This window comes from Cervus elaphus, chromosome 10 (genome assembly GCF_910594005.1).
Source record: "Cervus elaphus chromosome 10, mCerEla1.1, whole genome shotgun sequence".
Lineage (NCBI taxonomy): Eukaryota > Metazoa > Chordata > Mammalia > Artiodactyla > Cervidae > Cervus > Cervus elaphus.
In genome coordinates, this window is record NC_057824.1 from 18,772,361 (window position 1) to 18,791,330 (window position 18,970).

Below are 18,970 nucleotides of genomic sequence, written 5' to 3' on the forward strand. Positions count from 1 at the left end.
TACAATGGAATCGATGGAATATTATTCAGTCGTGAAAAGGAATGAAGTTCCGGTTCACGATGAACCTTGAAAACATTATGTTCAGTGAAAGAGCCAAACACAAAAGGCCACAGATCATGTGAGTCCACCTCTATGAAATGTCTAAAATAGGCAAATCCAAAGAGACAGGAAGTAGGGGGCTGGTTATCAGGGGTTGGAATGGGGGATGGCTGCTTATTAGGTACAGAAGTTCTACTTGGGGTGGTGAACAGGTTTTGGAAAGACAGTGGCAATGGATGCACAACACTGAATATAATCACTGCACTGGGTTGTACGTTTAAAAATGCCTAAAATGGCAAATTTCGTATAATGTATACCAAAATGAGAACCTACCCACCTATTCCTGCGCCTGTGCTATCTTGGTGAGTTAAGACTCTCCAGTCCCAGCCCCCAGGGAAGGCAGACAAGGGCCCGGCAATCTTGGGGCACGTGCATGTCCACCATGAGAACCACAGACATTGGGAGGCGTGGGAAGGCAGCTTGAAAGGCTCCTGGAGGAAGCGGTGCTGAGCCCACAAGAGAGCCAAGTGGGCAGCGGGGCTCCCCGCCGCGGGGCCCCGGCTGGCAGGCACCTGGTGGTAGTCTTCCATGTACTTCAGGTGGCTCTCCTCGCAGATGAGCAGGTTCAGGTATTCCTTCCAATCTGCGTGGACGGCCTCCATGTGAGCCTGCCAGGAGAGAGGGGCACATTGCTGCTGGCCAGGTATCTGGGACAGGGCTTCCCAGGTGGCGCTAGCGATAAAGAACCCGCCTGCCATTGTAGCAGATGGAGGAGACGCAGGTTTGATCCCTGGGTCGGGAAGATCCCCTTGAGAACAAGGAAATCCACTCCAGTATTCTTGCCTGGAGAATCCCACAGACAGAGGAGCCTGGCGGGCTACAGTCCATAGGGCAGCAAAGAGTCAGACATGACCGAAGCGACTTAGCACACACCCCTGCAGGTATCTGGGATCTGGGACACCAAGGGAGGGATGGCAGGATTCCAGACCAGAAAAGGGTAGAGGAGAGGGGCATCTGGGCTCTGCATGGGTGTGACTCCCAGCCAGTTCCTGCCCAGGAGTGGGAGGAGGAGAGAGGAGAATGTACTGAGGGGTCAAGCAGGGCTGCCATGTTCGGGTGCACAGGTTGTGCACTGTACAAGGGACAAGTAGGGGCTATGTCTGCCCAGGAAAAGTGGTGCTTTAAAAAATTAAAAAAAAAGAAAAACAAAAAAAATAAATAAATAAAAAATCTTACAAGGTACTCCCCAAATTCATGTCTACCAGCACTCAAAATGTGGCTTTATCTGAAATAGGATTTTTGCGGATATAATTGGTTAAGAATATCAAGATGAAATCCTGGATTTAGGGTGTCCTTACAAGAAGAGGAGAGGACACACAGGTAAGAAGGCCATGTGAAGACACAGAGGCGGATTTAGGAGGTGATACTGCTCCAAAACCAGGAAAGCCAAGGATTGCCAGCAGTCACCAGACTCAAGGGGAGAGACAAGGAAGGATTCTCCCCTAGAGCCCTCAGAGGAAACAAGCCTGCCTACACCTCGACTCTGAATTTCTGGCCTCTAGAACTATGAGAGAATAACTTTCCATTGTTTAAAGCCTCCAAGTTGGCGGTCATTTCTTACAGCAACAATAGGAAAGTAATGCAGGCAGCACATGGGCTTCAGAAGTCTAGGGACTATCAAGAAGGAGGCAGGGTCAGAGGAAAGGGAGATGGCAAAGTGGAGAGACAGACAGACACTGGACACCGGACCCTGGGGCCTGCCTGAGTGCAGGCAGCCCAGAGCAGAGGTCACCTGGAGGCCAGCCTGAAGCAAGCGTCCCTCCCCGGGGCTCACGCACCTCAATGGAGTTCCTCCCGGGGTGCTCGGCGGCAAGCAGCTGGTCACCCTCGCTGTGCAGCTTGTTAATTCTCTCCTCTTTGGCCTCCAGGTTCCGGTGGATGAAATTCTGCAGTGAAGGCAGCGGAGGGGCTCAGTGCCGTGCCGGGCAGCCCCGCGCTCCTTCGGGGCCCGCAGCCCGCAGCCCCAGAGCCCAGCGCCCACCTCGTACTGGCGCCGGCGGCTGGGGTAGCTGAGGTTGCGGTCGCTCCAGTCGTACTGTATGCGGCCCCGGGCCTGCTGGTCCAGCCAGTAGAGCTCGTTGGTGCAGCGCTGCATGTAGTCCTGCAGTGAGCTCAGGTGCCGCTGCCGCGCCTGCGACGCCGCCTGCGGGCGGGCAAGGACAGGGCTGCGGCCTCGCCGGCAAGGGACTCCCACCACGCCTCTTTCCCCGCTGGACTCCCTCGGATAAGTCATCTAACCCTCTCAAACCCCTTCCTTCATTCAGCAAACATTTATTGTGCATCTACTAAGTGCTGGGCTAATGCAGGAGACATAAGAGACTCGGGTTCTATCCCTGGGTCAGGAAGATCCCCTGGAGGAGGGGATGGCAACCCACTCCAGCATTCCTGCCTGGAGAATCCCATGGACAGAGGAGCCTGGTGGGCTACAGTCCATGGGGTCATAAAGAGTCAGACACGACTGAAGTGACTTGGCATGTATGCAAGTGCTGGGCATGGCTCCAGGCCCTGCGATATAGCAGTGAGCAAAACAGACAAAACCCTCACAGAATAGACACGTTTGTGGAGCCTCAGTTTACTCATTTGCAAAATGGGAATAACAGCACTGATCTCATAGGCCACCAAGCCTGGCACACAGTTGGTGCTCCATAAACGTCAGCAGCTATGCTTCCACTTTTGGCTTGAACATGTCATGGTGCAAACTGCCACAGGGCAGCAAATGAGAACAGTAGTGAACATGTAGCGGGGAGCCCACCACGTCCCGGGACTGTGCAAAGGACTTTTCCAACATCAACTCAGGCAATCCTGAAAGCATCCTGTAAGCCAAGCAGTGGAAGTGACTCCGTTTTACAGATGAGGAGACTGAGGTTCCCAGAGACTCAGCAGCTCATGCTCAAGGTCTCCCCATCTGAAGGGGTGGAGGCGGCCCAGCTCCAGAGCCTCCGACCATGGGCAACACTGTTGCTGCCCCTACCTTCTCATGCCCGAGGTGTCTGTGACATCCACAACAAGAAAGCACTTATGCATCACTGTGCAGTTATAAAAAAGAAGACATTCTTCAAAGGTTTTGGAAAGGAAAATAGAGAACTTTTGCTTATTAAGCCCCTGGCACTGTTCTTGGCACACAGTTGGTGCTCAATAAAGAATTAAGCAAATAGTAGGATAAACTGTATCCATAGGGTCTCTTGGGGTTTTCCATGAGCAAAGGGCAATCAGGGGCGCCTCTTGGGTAGGGGCTCAGGGTCCTGCTTCTCCCCACTTCATCCTCCTCCATCCTGCTTGAAGTGTTAACCGCACACACTTCTTTGCTCACAGCCTGGCTTCCCATCCCCTCCCATTCTGGTCCTGGGGGCGTCTCACCAGCAGTTTCTGGTACTTGGCCTGGAGTTCACTGTTCTGTTCCTGAGGATGAGGCCGAGGACATGGGTTAGGGTTGGGGGGTGCAGGCAGGAGCCCCTCTTCCCCAGGGTCCCTTCAACCCCTCCCCCCATGCACACACCTTGGCCAGGTGGGGCCCGATGGCCTTGACCTCATTGTGAAAGATGTTGTGTTGCTCCACCTGCTGGTCCACCAGCGGCAGGTCCGTCCCGAAGCTCTGGCTGCTCAGCTTGTCCTGGCCAGGGAGGCGGGGGGACGACAAGCAAAGGCGTGGGCCAGGGGGCCCAGGACTTGCGGGCCACCCGGTACCCTTGCCTGGGGAACCTTAGCTCTCCTCCTCACAGCGCCAGCCGAGGAGGCAGTTAAGTAGCCCCGGAGGGATGGGGGAAGAGGTTGTCACCCCTGTCTCATTTAATCTCACGGCAACCTCAGAGGCCCTCGCGGTTACTGTTTCCATTTCTCAGATGGGAAAACAGAGGCTCGGCCGGGGGAGTCACTTGCTTGGAATCACACCAGTGGCCGGGCTTCTCCAGGGTGGAGATGGGCTGGCGAGGGCACAGGAAGACCAGTGGCCGGCCAGAAATCTAGCTGCTGCCCTCAGCCGACCAGGACCCCAACGATCCTGGAAGGGTCCCAACCTCCACCGTGTCTGCTGTGTGACCCTGGGCTAGGCACTACACCTCTCTGAGCCTTGCTCATCTCATCAACACAGACATCAGGAAATAACGGGAACAGCCAGACTCCGGTGCCCATGCAATGGAGGGGGTCTCCTGGCCCTTACACGCCCCACCCCAGCTGAAGCCCGGGCCGTACCAGCTTTTCCTCCACCAGCGCCTCCCAGTTGACCTGCGGGTCCACCTCTTTCACCACCAGGTTGTAGATCTGCTTGTGTTTCCCGCGGAGGTTGGTCACACGCTCCTTCAGCTGACGGATGCTGAGCGGGGAGGGAGAGAGACCACCCTGGTTAGTGGGGCTGGTGGCAGGTGTAGTGCTTCTGCCCCGAGGGGGGCTCCCACCCCAGCCCCCAGCCTCAGCTTTCTGCTCAGTAGCCTGGAAGGTCAGGGTCACGGTGGCCTTGGGTCCAGGCCCTGCCCTGCTCCTGCCCACTTTCTTTCATCCTGCCTCCCCCGACCAATGTTTCCCCAGGGCCTACTATGCGCCTGGAACCGTAGAAGTTTCCAGAACAAACAGGCCAGTCTGCTGCTCTCTGCAGCCCACCATCCACCCAGCAGGGCCCACGATAGGGCTGTGACAGGGACTGTGCTCTGTCCATGTGTGAGCTGAGGCAAGAGCCCGGAGCTCAGAAAGCCAGCCGGGCATCAGGCAGGGGACAGTGCGCTCACAAGCTTGGAGGTCGGGGGCTATGGTCACACTGTGACCAGGACAGGGGACCCGGGTACTCCAAGCCTCAATTTCCCCAGCTGTGAAATGGGTTGTTGGAAGGATCGCGTGACGCGTTCAGCTAGGGCTGCACCCCCCCGTCAGCCCTCCACGAACCCCGACTCAGGTCCCTGCACATTGAGCGGCTGCAGCCCCCTGCCCTGACCCCGAGCGGCTCCCTCAGGACCAGAAGCGGAGGGGACCTACTCCTCGGCGATCATGTCCCCCTGGGGGTGCTTCATGTGCTTGGCGATGGCTGCGTCCGCCTCCAGCACGTAGAGCAGCTTCTCCGAGTCCGACACCTTCTGCAGGGCCACGTCCCGGTACTCGGGCTGCCGGCCCTCCTGCAGCCGGGCCAGGTCCTGTGAGAGGCACAAGAAAGGGGTGGGGGAGACAGAGGCCAGGGACTCGGGGGGCACAGCCGGGATCGGGGGGCTCCCCTGGCGCTGCCCAGCCCCTGCTCTGGGGTAGCAGGCTCGGGACACAGCCGTGCACAGGGAGACATGGCCCATCCAGCCCAGGGAGGAGGGCAGTGTGTGTGCTCATCGTGTCTGACCCTTTGCGGCTCTGTGGACTGTAGCCTGCCAGGCTCCTCTGTCCATGTGATTTTCCAGGCCAGAATACTGGAGTGGGTTGCCATTTCCTCCTCCAGGGAATCTTCCCGACCCAGGCATAGAACTGGAGGCTCTTGCATCTCCTGCATTGGCAGGCAGATTCTTTACCACTGTGCCACCAAGGGAGGAGGGAGACCCCCGGAAGGGCCTGTCAACAAAAAAAACGTCAGGAACCCCCTAGCAGTCCAGTGGTTAGGACTCCGCATTTTCACTGCAGGGGGGAGATGGGTTCGCTCCCTGGTTGGGGAAGAAAGATGACAAAGTTCATACAGGTCGGTGTTTACCAACAAAACAGCAGAGGTGGAACGTGGGGGACCTGCTTGAGCGCGGGCTCTGGGATTCAGTGAGACCCCTCTGAGGCAGTGACGCAGGCTAAGAATGAAGGAAGAAGGGGAAGGGTTTTGGAGGCACAGGGAGTGGCCTGTGCAAAGGTCCTGTGGCAGGAAATGACGGCTGGAAGGAGGGTCAGGGGAGGAAGTTGGGGGTGGGACAGGGCATGGTGCCACCCATCCTTAAAGGCGACTCCTCCAGGGGCTCGTCAGGGGAGAGGGTCCAAGCTAGGGGCACAGTCAGGGGTTGTGGCAAGGCCCAGGTGAGAGCTGAGGGTGGCCTGTGCCAGGGTGTTGCCACTGCAATGTTGAGAATGAACAGAGTGGGGGGATGTCTGGGAGGTATAACTGCTCAGTCGCTGATGAGTCCCGTTGTTGCTGTTCTGCCGCTAAGTCATGTCCGACTCTTTGCAACCCCATGGACTGCAGCACACCAGGCTTCCCTGTCCTTGACTATCTCCTGGAGTTTGCTCATGTCCACTGAGTCAGTGATGTTATCTAACTGCCTCATCCTCCGCCACCCTCTTCTCCTTTTGCCCTCAATCTTTCCCAGCATCAGGGTCTTTCCCAAAGAGTTGGCCCTTTTCATCAGATGGCCAAAGGATTGGAGCTTCAGCATCAACCCTTCCATGAATATTCAGGGTTGATGAGTCCAGGGTGTCTGATAATTTAGGGAAGAATGATGAACTGGCAGTGGGAACAGCAGGTTTCAAAACACAGCCTGTTAATCCACTTAGTGGACTTTCATGGAGAGCAGATGGGCTCTGAGCCAGGCCCTGGGGACCCCAGGCCCGGGGGTGGGGGGAGACGAGTCAGAGACTGGATTGAGCACAGGCGGGGAGGAGGGGGGTCCCACAGGGGACCTCGCAGGCCAGTCCCCTACCCCCAGGTGGGGGTTGTGTCCCCATCTCTGCAAGGGCAGTAAGAGAAACCCACGCTTCAGCAGAGGCAGCCAAGGGACCAGGGGACTGTCCCTCGGCCGCCAGAAGATGGGAGTACAGATGGGGACGAGCTCAAAACCAGCAAGTGAGAGGAGTCAGGCACCAAAGGCCACGCCCCTCGGGACTGGTTTCCGGGAGCTGCCCCAAGTCAGTCGATCTATAAAAGAGGGCAGATGGGAGCAGGAATCCGCAGTCAATGGACACAGGGGAGCTTACAAAGGGATTACAGGTTTGGAAACCGACCTGTGGAAATGGCTGCACCCCTCGGTGATGTTACTAAAACAATCACTGCACTGTGTGCTCGAAGGGGGTGCATTTTCTGATCTGTAAAACCTGCCTCAATAAAGCTGTTAAAAAAAAGAAAAAGCACAAAAGGGAGAAACAGCAAAAGGGAAAAGAAGTGAACGGAGGTGGTGTGGTGCCTGGTACAGTGTAAAACGACCCAGCCTCCCTCTTGGAAGAAGAGATGGTATCCAGCCCACATTCCAGGTCTTTCCTGGGCCAACTCTGGGAGGGCTGGGCAGTGAGGGGCGGGGGCAGCTTCCTGAGGGGCTTTGGGGGTGAGGCCCACGTGGCAGAAGGTCAGTCGCTGGACCATCGCCCCACTGTGGGCAGGACTGGCTGGTTAAAAGTTACAGCAAAACATCATGGTTCTTGGCGTGGGTGGAATTTTATCAGCTCCATCATCACCAGTTGATCTGAAGCTCTGCTGGGCAATTACTGTGTCAAAGATTAATTTTGCAAAAGGAGGAAGTAAATTAATCATTTCCTAATTCCCACAGAGGCAGAGCCTCCGTGGGAATGCAAGCCGTGTCCAGCCAAAACAGGAGAGAATATCCAGCCAAAAGATGCCATGCGGGCGTTCAGGAGTCCACAGTCGGGCAGGACTGATCGATGAGGACAGGTCAGCGCTGTGGTTACCTCGGGGGTGGGGGGTTGACATTGATTGCGAAGGTCCCCCAGGACCTTTCGGGAAATGTCCTTTGACTTGACCTGAGTAAAGGTTCCATGGGTACCGACTGATGCGAAAACTCACAAGTGTGAGCTCTTAAAATTTGGACACTTACCACAGACAAGTTTTTTTAAGTAAAAAAAAAAAAGAGAAAGTCATAGGGACCAACATATCTTGTAAATTTTGCCCACACTGACGGACAGATAATCAATAAAGCAAATCCAGGAGATGGTTACTGGTAGGGTCTGTGTGGTGAGGTTACAGGTGTTCTCCAAACCTTCCGGCTTTTCTGGCATTTAAAAATTGGGATAGGTACAAAAAGAATCCTGGAGTGGATTGCCATACCCTTCTCCAGGGAATCTTCCCAGTCCAGGGGTCAAACCAGGGTTTCCCAAATTGCAGGCAGATTCTTATCCGTGTGAGCTACCAGGGAAACCCCAGGAATACTAGACAGAATTGGCATTCCCTTCTCCAGGGGATCTTCCAGACCCAAGGATTGAACCTGGGTCTCCTGCATTGTGGGCAGATTCTTTACCATCTGAGCCACCAGGGAAAGCATAGCAGCACCCAAGGCCCCACACTGTGTGATTCTGTTTCTGTGAAATATCCAGAATATGTATATTCAAAGAGAAGAAAGTGGAGTAGCGGTTGCTGGGTGGGTGGGCATGGGAGTTCCCTTTGGGAGGATGAAAGCACCTTGGGACCAGAAAGATGTGGTCATCACACATCATAAACGTATGAAATGCCATGAAATTCTACACTTTAAATGCTTCAATTTATTTCATGTGAACCTCACTTCCATTTAAAAAATAGGAAAATTAAAGAGAACTTTTAGGTTCTCTTTTAATAAAATTAATAATTTTGTTAAATTAATAAAATTTAACTTATAAATGAATAAATATATTTAACAAATAGTTTATAAATTATTATAAACTATTTGTTAAATAAATAAATAAAATTAATAATGATGTTTTCTTTTGAAAGAAGGAAGAGAAAAGACAAAAAGATTAGCCCATGCCATCTTCAAAATCTGGTTTAAGTTTGTTTTGAATAAAAACAAAAAACAAGTTCAAAATTATCTTCCAAACACATCCTTGCTACTTTGAGTCATGACTCTAAGCAAATACCATGAGATGAGCACTGGGGTCTGTTCCCACACTCTCACACAGGCCAGAAAAGGTCAGAGAGACATCGGATGTGAGGGGATGGGCTTCCCCTCTGCTGGTGGAATCATATGCCATCTTAATTTGCTTCTTTATACTTGGTTATCGGCCCCGAAATGTTTGTGGTGAACACATATTACTTTTATTAGGAGGAAAAAAGGAGACACCCCAAAAATCTGTTTTCATTTAGGAAAGTACACACGCCACCATGGCAGTCATGAGAGTGGGGACAAAAAAAAAATTGCCAGAGGGACTGGGTACCAGGGCCAGGGCATGGCCAGAGGGAGGGATGCTGGCAGGGCCGGCTGATGCCTGGAGAAAGATGGGAGGTGGAGGCGGGGATGGGGGAAGGGAGGTCCTGGGGGAGGGAGACCCCAGCGGGATCCATCCTGCCCCCTTCTCGAGCTCTCCCCACCCCCTACTTGTCACCCAAAGAGTGTCATTCCCCAACCCACCCCTGTCCCTCAGTTCTCAGGGGGACTGGCCCTCAGGGGAGTGGACGCCTGGGTGGTCTGCGGAGAGGCAGCCAGGTCATGGCCAGGGGACGGCCATGGGGCCAACCAGACAACTCATGACCTGTCCACCCTCAACTCCTCTGCACGCCTCTGGACCTGCCTCTTAGTCATGCCTGGAATGTGGATGAAATATAGACACCTGTTTAAATTCAAATTTCAGGTAAACAATGGATAATCTGTAATATAAGTATATCCCAAGCAGTGCGTGGGAGACACTTACACCCATAAAAATTTGTGTCCTAAACTTCAAATGGAACTGGATATCCTGTATTTTCATTTGCTAAATCTGGCAACACGCCCTCTGGGGGGTGGGGGATGGCTCTGAGGTCAGCTCTGTCACTGACACAATCCATCCTGGCCCTCTCTAGCTACAGAGAAGGTATAAACTCAACCACTCTGGGCTGGTGCGGAGGGGTTCAAAGAGGCGGTGGCCAGCTTAGCAGCTCACAGGCGTGAGCACGGCCGCAGGGCTGCCCACGGAGCAGGATCCCCGGGAGAACCTTTGGGCTCGGGCCAGTTGTTGTCCCCATTTTACAGTCCAGGAAGCTGAGGCACGGAGCGGGGAAATGATCTGGCCCGCCTGCGTCTGAGCAGTGGCAGTGGTAGGGACGTGAGGATGCTGCTGCTAATCACAGGGAGCCCTGCACCGCACCCGCATACGTGCTCAGTTGTGTCCGACTCTCTGCGACCCCATGGACTGCAGCCCGCCAGGCCCCTCTGTCCATGGAATCCTCCAAGCAAGAATACTGGAGTGGGTTGCCATTTCCTTCTCCAGGGCATCTTCTCGACCCAGGGATTGAACCTGGGTCTCTAAGGTCTACCTGCACTGGCAGGAGGGTTCTTTAACCACTAGCGCCACCTGCATAATCTCATCAAATCCCTCCAGAAGCCCAGGAGAGGGGGTGATGGCTTTTCCCCCTTTCGGGTGCATAGGGAGGTAAGGTGACTTGCCCAAGGTCACACAGGAAGTGGCAAAATCAAGGTCCTAGCCAAGGCCTGGCTCCTGAGACTGGCTCTGCTCCAGACAGGGCCCACGGCTGCAGGGTCTCAGGATCCGGGGTGGAGGAGCTGGCATTAACAGCACGGAGGAGGCTCCTCTGCAGTCTGTCTCCCCCTGGGCACCCTGACATTTGAGGCTGAATCTTTCTCTGCTCTCTAGGCTACATAGCAGCATCTCTGGCCTCCATCACTAGATACCCAACCCCGCACTCCCCAATGTGCGATGGCTAAAAATGTCTCCAGACGTGACCACACGTCCCCCGGGAGCAGAATCATGCCCAGCTGAGAACCTCGGGGTCAGCCGAGCCCCGGGTCCCCAGGGGGCTGGCATCTCGGGGGCACCGGGGGGGAGGCGGGCACTCACGCTCTGCATCTTGGCCTCCGTGTCCACGATGTTCCTCTCCACCTGGTCGGCATTCTTCTGCAACTGCTCGATGAGCTCCGACAGCTCCTTGTTAGAGACGCTGCAGGCGGAGAGAGGGGAGGTGAGCCGCCAGGCCCGAACGGGGTCCCGCCAGTGCCCCAGCCACCCAGGCTGTCCCCAGCCCCGGGCTCAGAGCAGAAGCTGCCCAGTGAGCCTCAGATGGAGCTTGGCTGTCCCCCCAGGGCGATGTCACCAGAGGCTCAGAGTGAGGCAGCACCTGCCCAGGAATCAGCCTCTGCTCTGGCCGTCACTCCGATGCTTCTCTTGGCCATGTGGGCAGAGCACACTTATTCTGTTCTCCCACCTTTTTTATTGAGATATAACTCACATGTCATAAAATTCACCCCTTAGAAGTGTGCTAATTCTGGGAATTCCCTGATGGTCCAGTGGTTAAGACCACATGCTCCCAATACAGGGGGCACGAGTTCGATCCCTGGTCAGGGAACGAGATGCCACACGCTGCAACTAAGAGTTCACATCCCACATGTCATGATTAAGACTTGGCGCAGCCAAATAAATCAATAAAAGTAAATTTTAAAAATAAAGTGCACAATTCAGGGTTTGTAGTGTATCCACAAGGTTGTAAAACCATCATTGCTATGTAATCTCAGAACATTTTCATCACCCCCAAAAAGAAACCCCGCCCCCTTTAGCACTCACTCCTCACCATTCCACCCCACGGCCCCTAGCAACCACAGATCTACTTTTTGTTTCTGTGGATGTGCCTACTCTGTACCACAAAGGGCCTTTCGGGTCTAACTTCTTTCACTTAACAATATTTTGAGCTACATCCACATTGTAGATAGTGTGCAACAGTGCTTCACTCCTGTTTATGGCTGCATAATATTCCAGGCCTTGGCTATGCCACATTTTGTTTATCTGATTATCCACTGATGGACATTTAGGCCATTTCCACCTTTTGGCCATTGATGGCTCAGGCTTCTCTGGACACTCGGGTACAAGTTTTGTGTCAGCAGCCTTATTACTAAGTACCTGATACTTGTCTTTCAATCGACTCATTCTTTATATTTAAATAAATGTCCTAAGAAAGAGGACTTGCTTCCTCATTGTAAACAGAAAACCAGAAGCCCTTGCCATAAAGAGGTAACAGGCAAAATAAATCCCACAGAAATAAAAGGATGGCATTAAGTTCTAGCTGGACACTTGGCCACCTGCACACGTTGAAACTGAGCCCTGCCCACCCCTGCTTAAAGGCAGAGCTTGGCATGCATGCCCCACAGCCAAGTCAGAGCTCTGCTGGCACTGAGCTGAGACCTCCAGAGAGTCTCTCAGTGTCTGGGAGAGATTTGAAATTGGAAAGCCTCTCCCATTCGGCGTTCCTGTGTTCTCTCTGGCTGTATCTGTCTGCCCCGCAAAATCCCACTGCAGCCCACCCTGGCAAACACTCCTGTGGGAGTGGAGGAGACCTTGGTTTGGGACTCAGATGTGCGCTGGGGCTGTGTGACTTGGCCAAGCTGCTGTCCCTCTCTGTGGCTCTGCTTCCCGCTATCAGACGGACCCTTCCCGGTTGGGTGTTAGGCATGCGAGTGAGGTTATGCAGGCAAAGAGCTGGGCGCCCCGTAAGTCTCACAAAGGTTCGTGATTATACTTAAGGAGCCTTACTGATCATTGTCCAGCTCCTTGTTTTCTTTTTTTTTTTCTTAATTTATTTATTTGGCAATGCAGGATCTTCGTTGTGGGAACTCTTAGTTGCAGCATGTGGCATCTAGTTCCCTGACTAGGGATTGAACCCAGGCCCCCTGTATCGGGAGCATGGAGCTTAGCCACTGGACCACCAGGGAAGTCCCTCCTTGTTTTCTTTAAACAAAGGAGGAAACAATGACCAGAAAGCGGAAGCAGCTTAGCCACCGTCACACAGCTACCCGCAGTGGTCGCGATCGGCACTCAGTCCTCCTGTCTCCATCAGAGACCTCATATACTGGCTCCAAAGACTGAAGGCAGGAGGAGAAGGGGACGACAGAGGATGAGATGGTTGGCTGGCATCACTAACTCAGTGGACATGAGTATAAGCAGACTCTGGGAGATGGTGAAGGACAGGGAAGTCTGGCGTGCTGCAGTCCACAAGGCTGCAGACAGTCAGACACGACTTAGCAGCTGAACAAAAGGGTTTGAGACTCAACACTGCAGATACTGCTGATGCTGCGGGGGAAGCCGGCGTGGTGGCAGAGACAGGCAAACGAACAGAAGCTGCAAGACTGTCCAGCTCAGTCCCAAACCCTGCCTGGGGGCCTGCTCTGTGCCAGGTCTGGATACACAGGCGCTAGGAGGGGAGAGGGTCAGGATCTTGGGGAACAAGACCCAGGCCACACCCTCCGCGAAGAACACCAAGGAGGCAGACTTTCCCAAAGTGGGGCCTCAGGAATCCTGGTCCTGCAAATTGCTCCTCGAATGAAAGCTTTGTCACTCAAGGCAGTTAGGAAAACCCGACCCCTCAATAAGCTCATGAGTCAGTAAAGGCTCTGAGAAGTCCTGTGGTGGAGAAAGCTCGTATTCAGTGGAGCATCTAGAAAGGCTCAGAAGAGGGGACTGTGCATGGAGGATCTGGGTAAGATGGGGTGAGGCTGCCAGGTCATGGGTCGACTCCCATCACCCCCCGCCCCCGCCTTGGCTTGGGCAGACCACATGGCGAATGTGAACACTTCTGCCCTCAACCCAGCCCCAGCCACTGACCCCTACTGTGGCCTCAGCAGTCAGACGTGGTGAGTCTCAACCCAAATATTTAACCATGACAGCCAGGGCCACCACTGCGAACCTGCAATGTGGGTTAGGTGGGGGCCTCTATCCCTCGCGGGTCTAGCCCAGCTGCACCCCAGGGCACGGGATCAGCTCCCAAACCAGCCCCCTCACTGGTTGGGACAGGTTCGAGGAAAGCGCCTCCTGGGCCGCACCCTGGCCAGCCCATTACTCTAGCCGAAGCCCAGCACCGGAAGGGGACCCAGGGCGGTGGGGTGGGGACAGCCAGCTCCATGGACCTGGTGCTCCTGGTGGGGAACAAAGGGCAATTCAGTGGGAGCATGTGGCCAGAGAGGCATGGGTTCCAAGACCTGCTGGACCGTCCCAGGCAGGCACCTCAGCCTTGAGGCGCCTCAGTCTCTCCATCTGTCTACCAGGGATGACCACAGAGTCACTATGGTAACTTGACACCTAGCGCACACGCTTCACCAGGCATCAGACACGTCCACAGACATGGCCCCGATAGCATCTTCACCCCAAGTCCCTGGGGGAGGTGTGTGTGCGTCTTTACAAGCAAGGAAACCAGCAATTCCACTCAATAGATATCGAGAGAAATGAAAACACAGGCCCACGTAAAAGCTTGTACACAAATGTTCACAGAAGCAGTATTTACAATAGTCAGAAAGTGGAAACAACACAAATGTTCAACTAATGAACAGATGAACGAAATGCAGAATATCCGCACAATGGAAAGTAGAAATGAAATGCTAATACAGGCTACAGCATGGAGAAACCTTGAAACCACGAGGGTAAGTGAAAGAATCCAGACACAAAAGATCCACTTACATGAATTATCTGGAGTAGGTAGATTCATAGAAAGAGAAAGTAGATTAATAGTCAGGAGGGGCTGGGATGGGGAGACAGAAGGGGAGTGAGTGCTACACGCTGTGAGTTTCTTTTTAAGGTGATAAAATGTTCTAAAATTGATTATGGTGTGTATGCGTACTAAGTCGCTTTAGTCGTGTCCGATTCTCTGCAACCCCATGTAGCTCGCCAGGCCCCTCTGTACATGGGATTCTCCAGGCAAGAACACTGGAGTGGGTTGCCATGCCCTCCTCCAGCAGATCTTCCCAACCCAGGGATCAAACCTGAGTCTCTTACGTCTCCTGCATTGGCAGGCAGGTTCTTTACCACTAGTGCCACCTGGGAAAACCCTGATTACGGTGGCAGTCATATAATTTTGTGAATATACTCAAAACAACTGAATTGTACACTTTTAATGAATGAACTGGGCTTCCCGGGTGGCTCAGATGGTAAAGAATCTGCCTGCAACGCGGGAGACCTGGGTGTGATCCCTGCGTTGGGAAGATCCTTTGAAGGAAAGCGTGGCAACCCACTCCAGTATTCTTGCCTGGAGAATTCCCATGGACAGAAGAGCCTGGTGGGCTACAGTCCATGGGGTCGCAGAGTCAGACACAACTGACCAGCTAAGCTCAAGCACAATGAGTGAGACACATGGTATGTGAGTTATATCTCAATAAAACTCGCATCAAAAGCACTGGCCAGTGCCATTTACAAGTGGCAGGGATTTATTTCTTCTTCCGTCCCCCTCTCGAATGGTCCCCACCTTTTATCCTGTTTTCCATGGAGGCTGGGCCAGTCCTGGGTTACACCCAGGTGCCTGGAAGATGCTAGTTAAAACCTCACAGAGGGCTGACCATGTGCCCGGTTGGTGCTAAGCAAATCACATCCAGATGAACTCATTAACTCTACCACTCCCTGAAGTAGCACTGGTCTCCCATTTTACAGATGGGCAAACTGAGGCACAGAGCCATTAGCTAGCTTGGCCACAGTCTCACTGGCTAAAGCAAAGCAGAGCTGGGATTCCAACCCACACCTCTGGAGCAGTCTCAGCACTTCTGCCTTTTGGGTTTAGAGTCCCAAATGAGAGGCCCCAAAGGGTCCTGTCTTCCTCGCGCCATCCAGCTGGCCATAGGAGCAGACATGTGTTCCCGTGAGAGCCACAGATCCCCGCACCAGGGGTACAGGAACATGGGTGAGTCGGGAATCTGCAGGGGCAGAGGCGTGTGCGTGTGCGTGTGTGTTTGCAGATCCCAAGAGGGCTGAGAACTGGCTGGGCTGGTCCAGCTTTTCATCCAGCTAATGGGCCACACTGAGGCAGCCAGACACGGCCCCTGGGGGCTGTCAGCCCGACCGATGGAGGCCCAGATACAGCTCTTCCCTACCAGTCTCTTCCGAGTCCGGTCCCACCCACGAAGATGGGAATCTCTGGGCTGAGCCAGGAAAGCTGAGGTGCCCTCCCCCGGCCCCACCAGAGAAGGGAAGGGACCAGGGAAGCGGATCTGAGTGACAGGCTGGACGAGGGACACACCCAGCCTCCCTCCACTTACTTAGAAGTTTAACACGGACAGAGATGCTGAGGGCAGTGGCCGTTGGCACTGGTAGGTGCCTCGGAAGTCATTGAGCCCCACCTGCTCATTACACAGGTGAGCAAATTGAGGCCCTCAAAAGCGCAGGCACCCGCCCAAGGTCATGCCAGGGAGCAGCCAGTGTCCAGAGCCAGAGAGGGTTCAAATCCTGAGTGCGCTAACCATCCGTGTAACCTCGTAAGCCAGCGCCAGGAAAAGGAAGGGACAGGGCAAGAAGAGGACGCTGCGGGAGAAGTTCCACTGGTGTGGTCAATATCCCCACCATAGAGGTGGTGCAGTGGTGAAGAACCCGCCTTCTGACCTAAGTGACGGGGGTTCGATCCCTGGGTCGGGAAGATCCCCTGGAGAAGGAAATGGCCACCCGCTCCAGTATTCTTGCCTGGAGAATCCCATGGACAGAGGAGGGCGGGTTATAGCCCATGGACTTGCAAAGAGTCGGACTCAACTGAGTGACTGAGCACACAACCTTGGAAGAACTATTTTCTACTTCTGAATCTCAGTTGTATCACCTGTCAGGTGGGCAAGATTCATCCTTTCTAGGCAGGTGAGGTGGGTGGCGAGGGTCAGGGTCACTTCTGGGACCCTGGAATCGAGTTTCAAAGACCACTCTGGGGTTCGAGGACTGAGCTAGAGATTTACAGCAGCCTCTAAGCAGGTTAGACATCATGTCAGCTCACGAGTGGGGTGTCACCAGTTTCACCAGCACCTAAAACAGTGCCTGGCACACTGGGGACACTCAACAAATATTCAGTCTAATCACCCAGCACATTTCAGGGGTCCCATAAGTGGTACAATGACTATTTATAGAACACTACTCCATGCACTTTTACTTCCCGAGGGGCTTGCAATCCAAATGAAACTAAGCCCTTACATTGCTCCCTGATCTGTGCATGGGGCTGTGCTTATGGACCCCCTTTTCCCCCTGGGGAACCCCGCTTGCCAGTGGTGCCTGGTCCTGTAAAAGAAGTGAGTGAAAGTCGCTCAGCCGTGTCCGACTCTTTGTGACCCCATGGACTGTGCCCCACCAGGCTTCTCCGTCCATGGGATTTCCCAGGCAAGAATACTGGAGTGGGTTGCCATTCCCTACTCCAGGGCATCTTCCCAACCCAGGGATGGAACCTGGGTCTCCTGCATTGCAGGCAGATTCTTTACTGGCTGAGCCACCAGGGAAGCTGTAAGTAGGTTCCTTCTAAAACACAGTAACTTCACAGCAAGGTGAACACCACCAGGGAGAAGGCACCTGGACGCAGGGGACAGGGCACTTCCTCAGAATCCTCCCGGGTAACCTTCGACCCAGAAGCCATGGCTGGGAGCCAGCAGACAAATGCAAAACGCCTCGCCAGACCTCTTCAAAACGGCCAAGGTCATGAAAGACCAGACTAAGGAACTGTCAGACCGGCGGAGATGATGGAGACACAATGACTAAATACAACCTGCAGGCCTGGAACAGAACGAGGCACCCGGGGAAACTGGGCAGGCAGAACAAAGTTCATATCTCCGTTGTTCTCTCTTTAATGTTTTGGCCACAATGCATGGCATGTGGGATCTTAGTTTCTCGACTGGGGATCGAACGTGTGCACCCTGCGATGGCAGGGGTTAACCTGAGGAGGCTTAACCACTGGACCACCAGGGAAGCCCCCATAGCTCAGCTGTTTTTGTTTTTTTTTTTCTTTAAAGGTTCCTTCTAGATTTCCCTGGTGGCTCAGATGGCAAAGAATCTGCCTGCATTACAGGAGACCCGGGTTCACTCCCCAGGTTGGGGAAGATCCCCTGGAGAAGGAAATGGCAACCCACTCCAGTATTCTTGCCTGGAGAATCCCACGGACAGAAGAGCCTGGCGGGCTACAGTTCATGGGGTCACAAAGAAACATGACTGAGCTAACTAACACTCACTTTTTCACATCTAGATTTCCAGGTTTTCCAGCAAAACCCCATAGGAGCAGATCTTTCTGGGCGATGGTGTGTCTAGGATGCCCACCTTAACAAGTCAGGCGGTAGGTGCTGTGGCCCGAGACCCCATCTGGTACTAATAAAGGCCAATGGGACCCAGGTCTTGGCTGTCTCCAGAAACGGTCCTCTCAGCCCAGCCCAGACTTTGGTCAGACAAGGTGAATGGGTTTCACAAGCCAGGTGGAGTCACACCCTGCAGACAGGGGTTGTTTTTCCAGAGAATCCGCCCTTGTTTTCTTTTCCAAGGCTGAGGACGCTGGAGTCTGGCGAGGGTCCAGGAGGGCCCAGGTCCCATCTGAGGCCATGACAAGGGACCCCGTTTCCTTGGCCTGGTCTGAGTATGAGACTCCTGGTGCGAGGAGGAAAAACAGGGCACAGGCCGGCCAGGGGGACGTCTAGGGCTGCCTCAGAGTCCCATGACTGTGTTTGAGGACACTTGGGGACAAACAATCAGTTTCTGGGTCTGAGGCCACATGCACTAGCCTGGAACAGACGTCTCTTTGTCCCTCAGGATGTACTCTGGGCGTTAGAGCTGTGGCGAGATGGCCTGGGAGCCTCACGGGGCATCGGGCACCCTCACTCCATCCCCAGAGTTAGAAACTCTATAAGCACAGCCTGGCCTGCTCTGCAGGTGGCTGCTCGCAGCCCAGGAAGTCAGCTGCAGACTGGAGAGCCGGGGCTGGAACCCGTGCTGTGAAGCCCAGGGGGGTGGGGTCTGGTCAGTGGGCTGGCAGGAAAGCCCATCAGAGAAGTGGGGACAGAGGTGGCACTCCGGGTCACCCAGACTCTGCGGATGCTCCACGTGGGTAAAGACAGAGAACCCAGGGCTCTCGCAGGACCCTCAGCCCCACCTACTGCTAATCACTTCTTCTTGCTTTACTTTGGGTGGGGAGCCCCTGGCCCTTTTCCACGATAAGCCGTACCACAGTATAACCTGGTGGTTAAGCACCCAGACCAAAGGCAGGCGGCCTAGATCCGGATCCTGACTCAGTCCTTATTAAGCTGTCAGTCACCTAGCCTTCCTGAGCCTCAGGTTACCCATCTGTCACTGGGGGTCACGGCAGTCCACACCCCTCAGGGCTGGG

The 18,970-nt window shown here is 54.1% G+C and overlaps 1 protein-coding gene across 2 annotated transcripts in view; it reads right to left on the bottom strand.

Moving 5' to 3' along the window:
* The window catches only part of PPL (periplakin), a 48,555-nt gene that overhangs the window by 13,447 nt on the left and 16,138 nt on the right, over positions 1 to 18,970 (bottom strand). For both annotated transcript variants that reach the window (XM_043914235.1, XM_043914234.1), the window contains 8 exons: positions 10,732 to 10,831; positions 5,062 to 5,216; positions 4,288 to 4,408; positions 3,596 to 3,709; positions 3,457 to 3,498; positions 2,081 to 2,242; positions 1,878 to 1,985; positions 612 to 707 (listed from right to left, as the gene is read on the bottom strand). In XM_043914235.1, the coding sequence (XP_043770170.1) occupies positions 612 to 707; positions 1,878 to 1,985; positions 2,081 to 2,242; positions 3,457 to 3,498; positions 3,596 to 3,709; positions 4,288 to 4,408; positions 5,062 to 5,216; positions 10,732 to 10,831 (898 nt within the window). The remainder of the gene's footprint in view (positions 1 to 611; positions 708 to 1,877; positions 1,986 to 2,080; positions 2,243 to 3,456; positions 3,499 to 3,595; positions 3,710 to 4,287; positions 4,409 to 5,061; positions 5,217 to 10,731; positions 10,832 to 18,970) is intronic.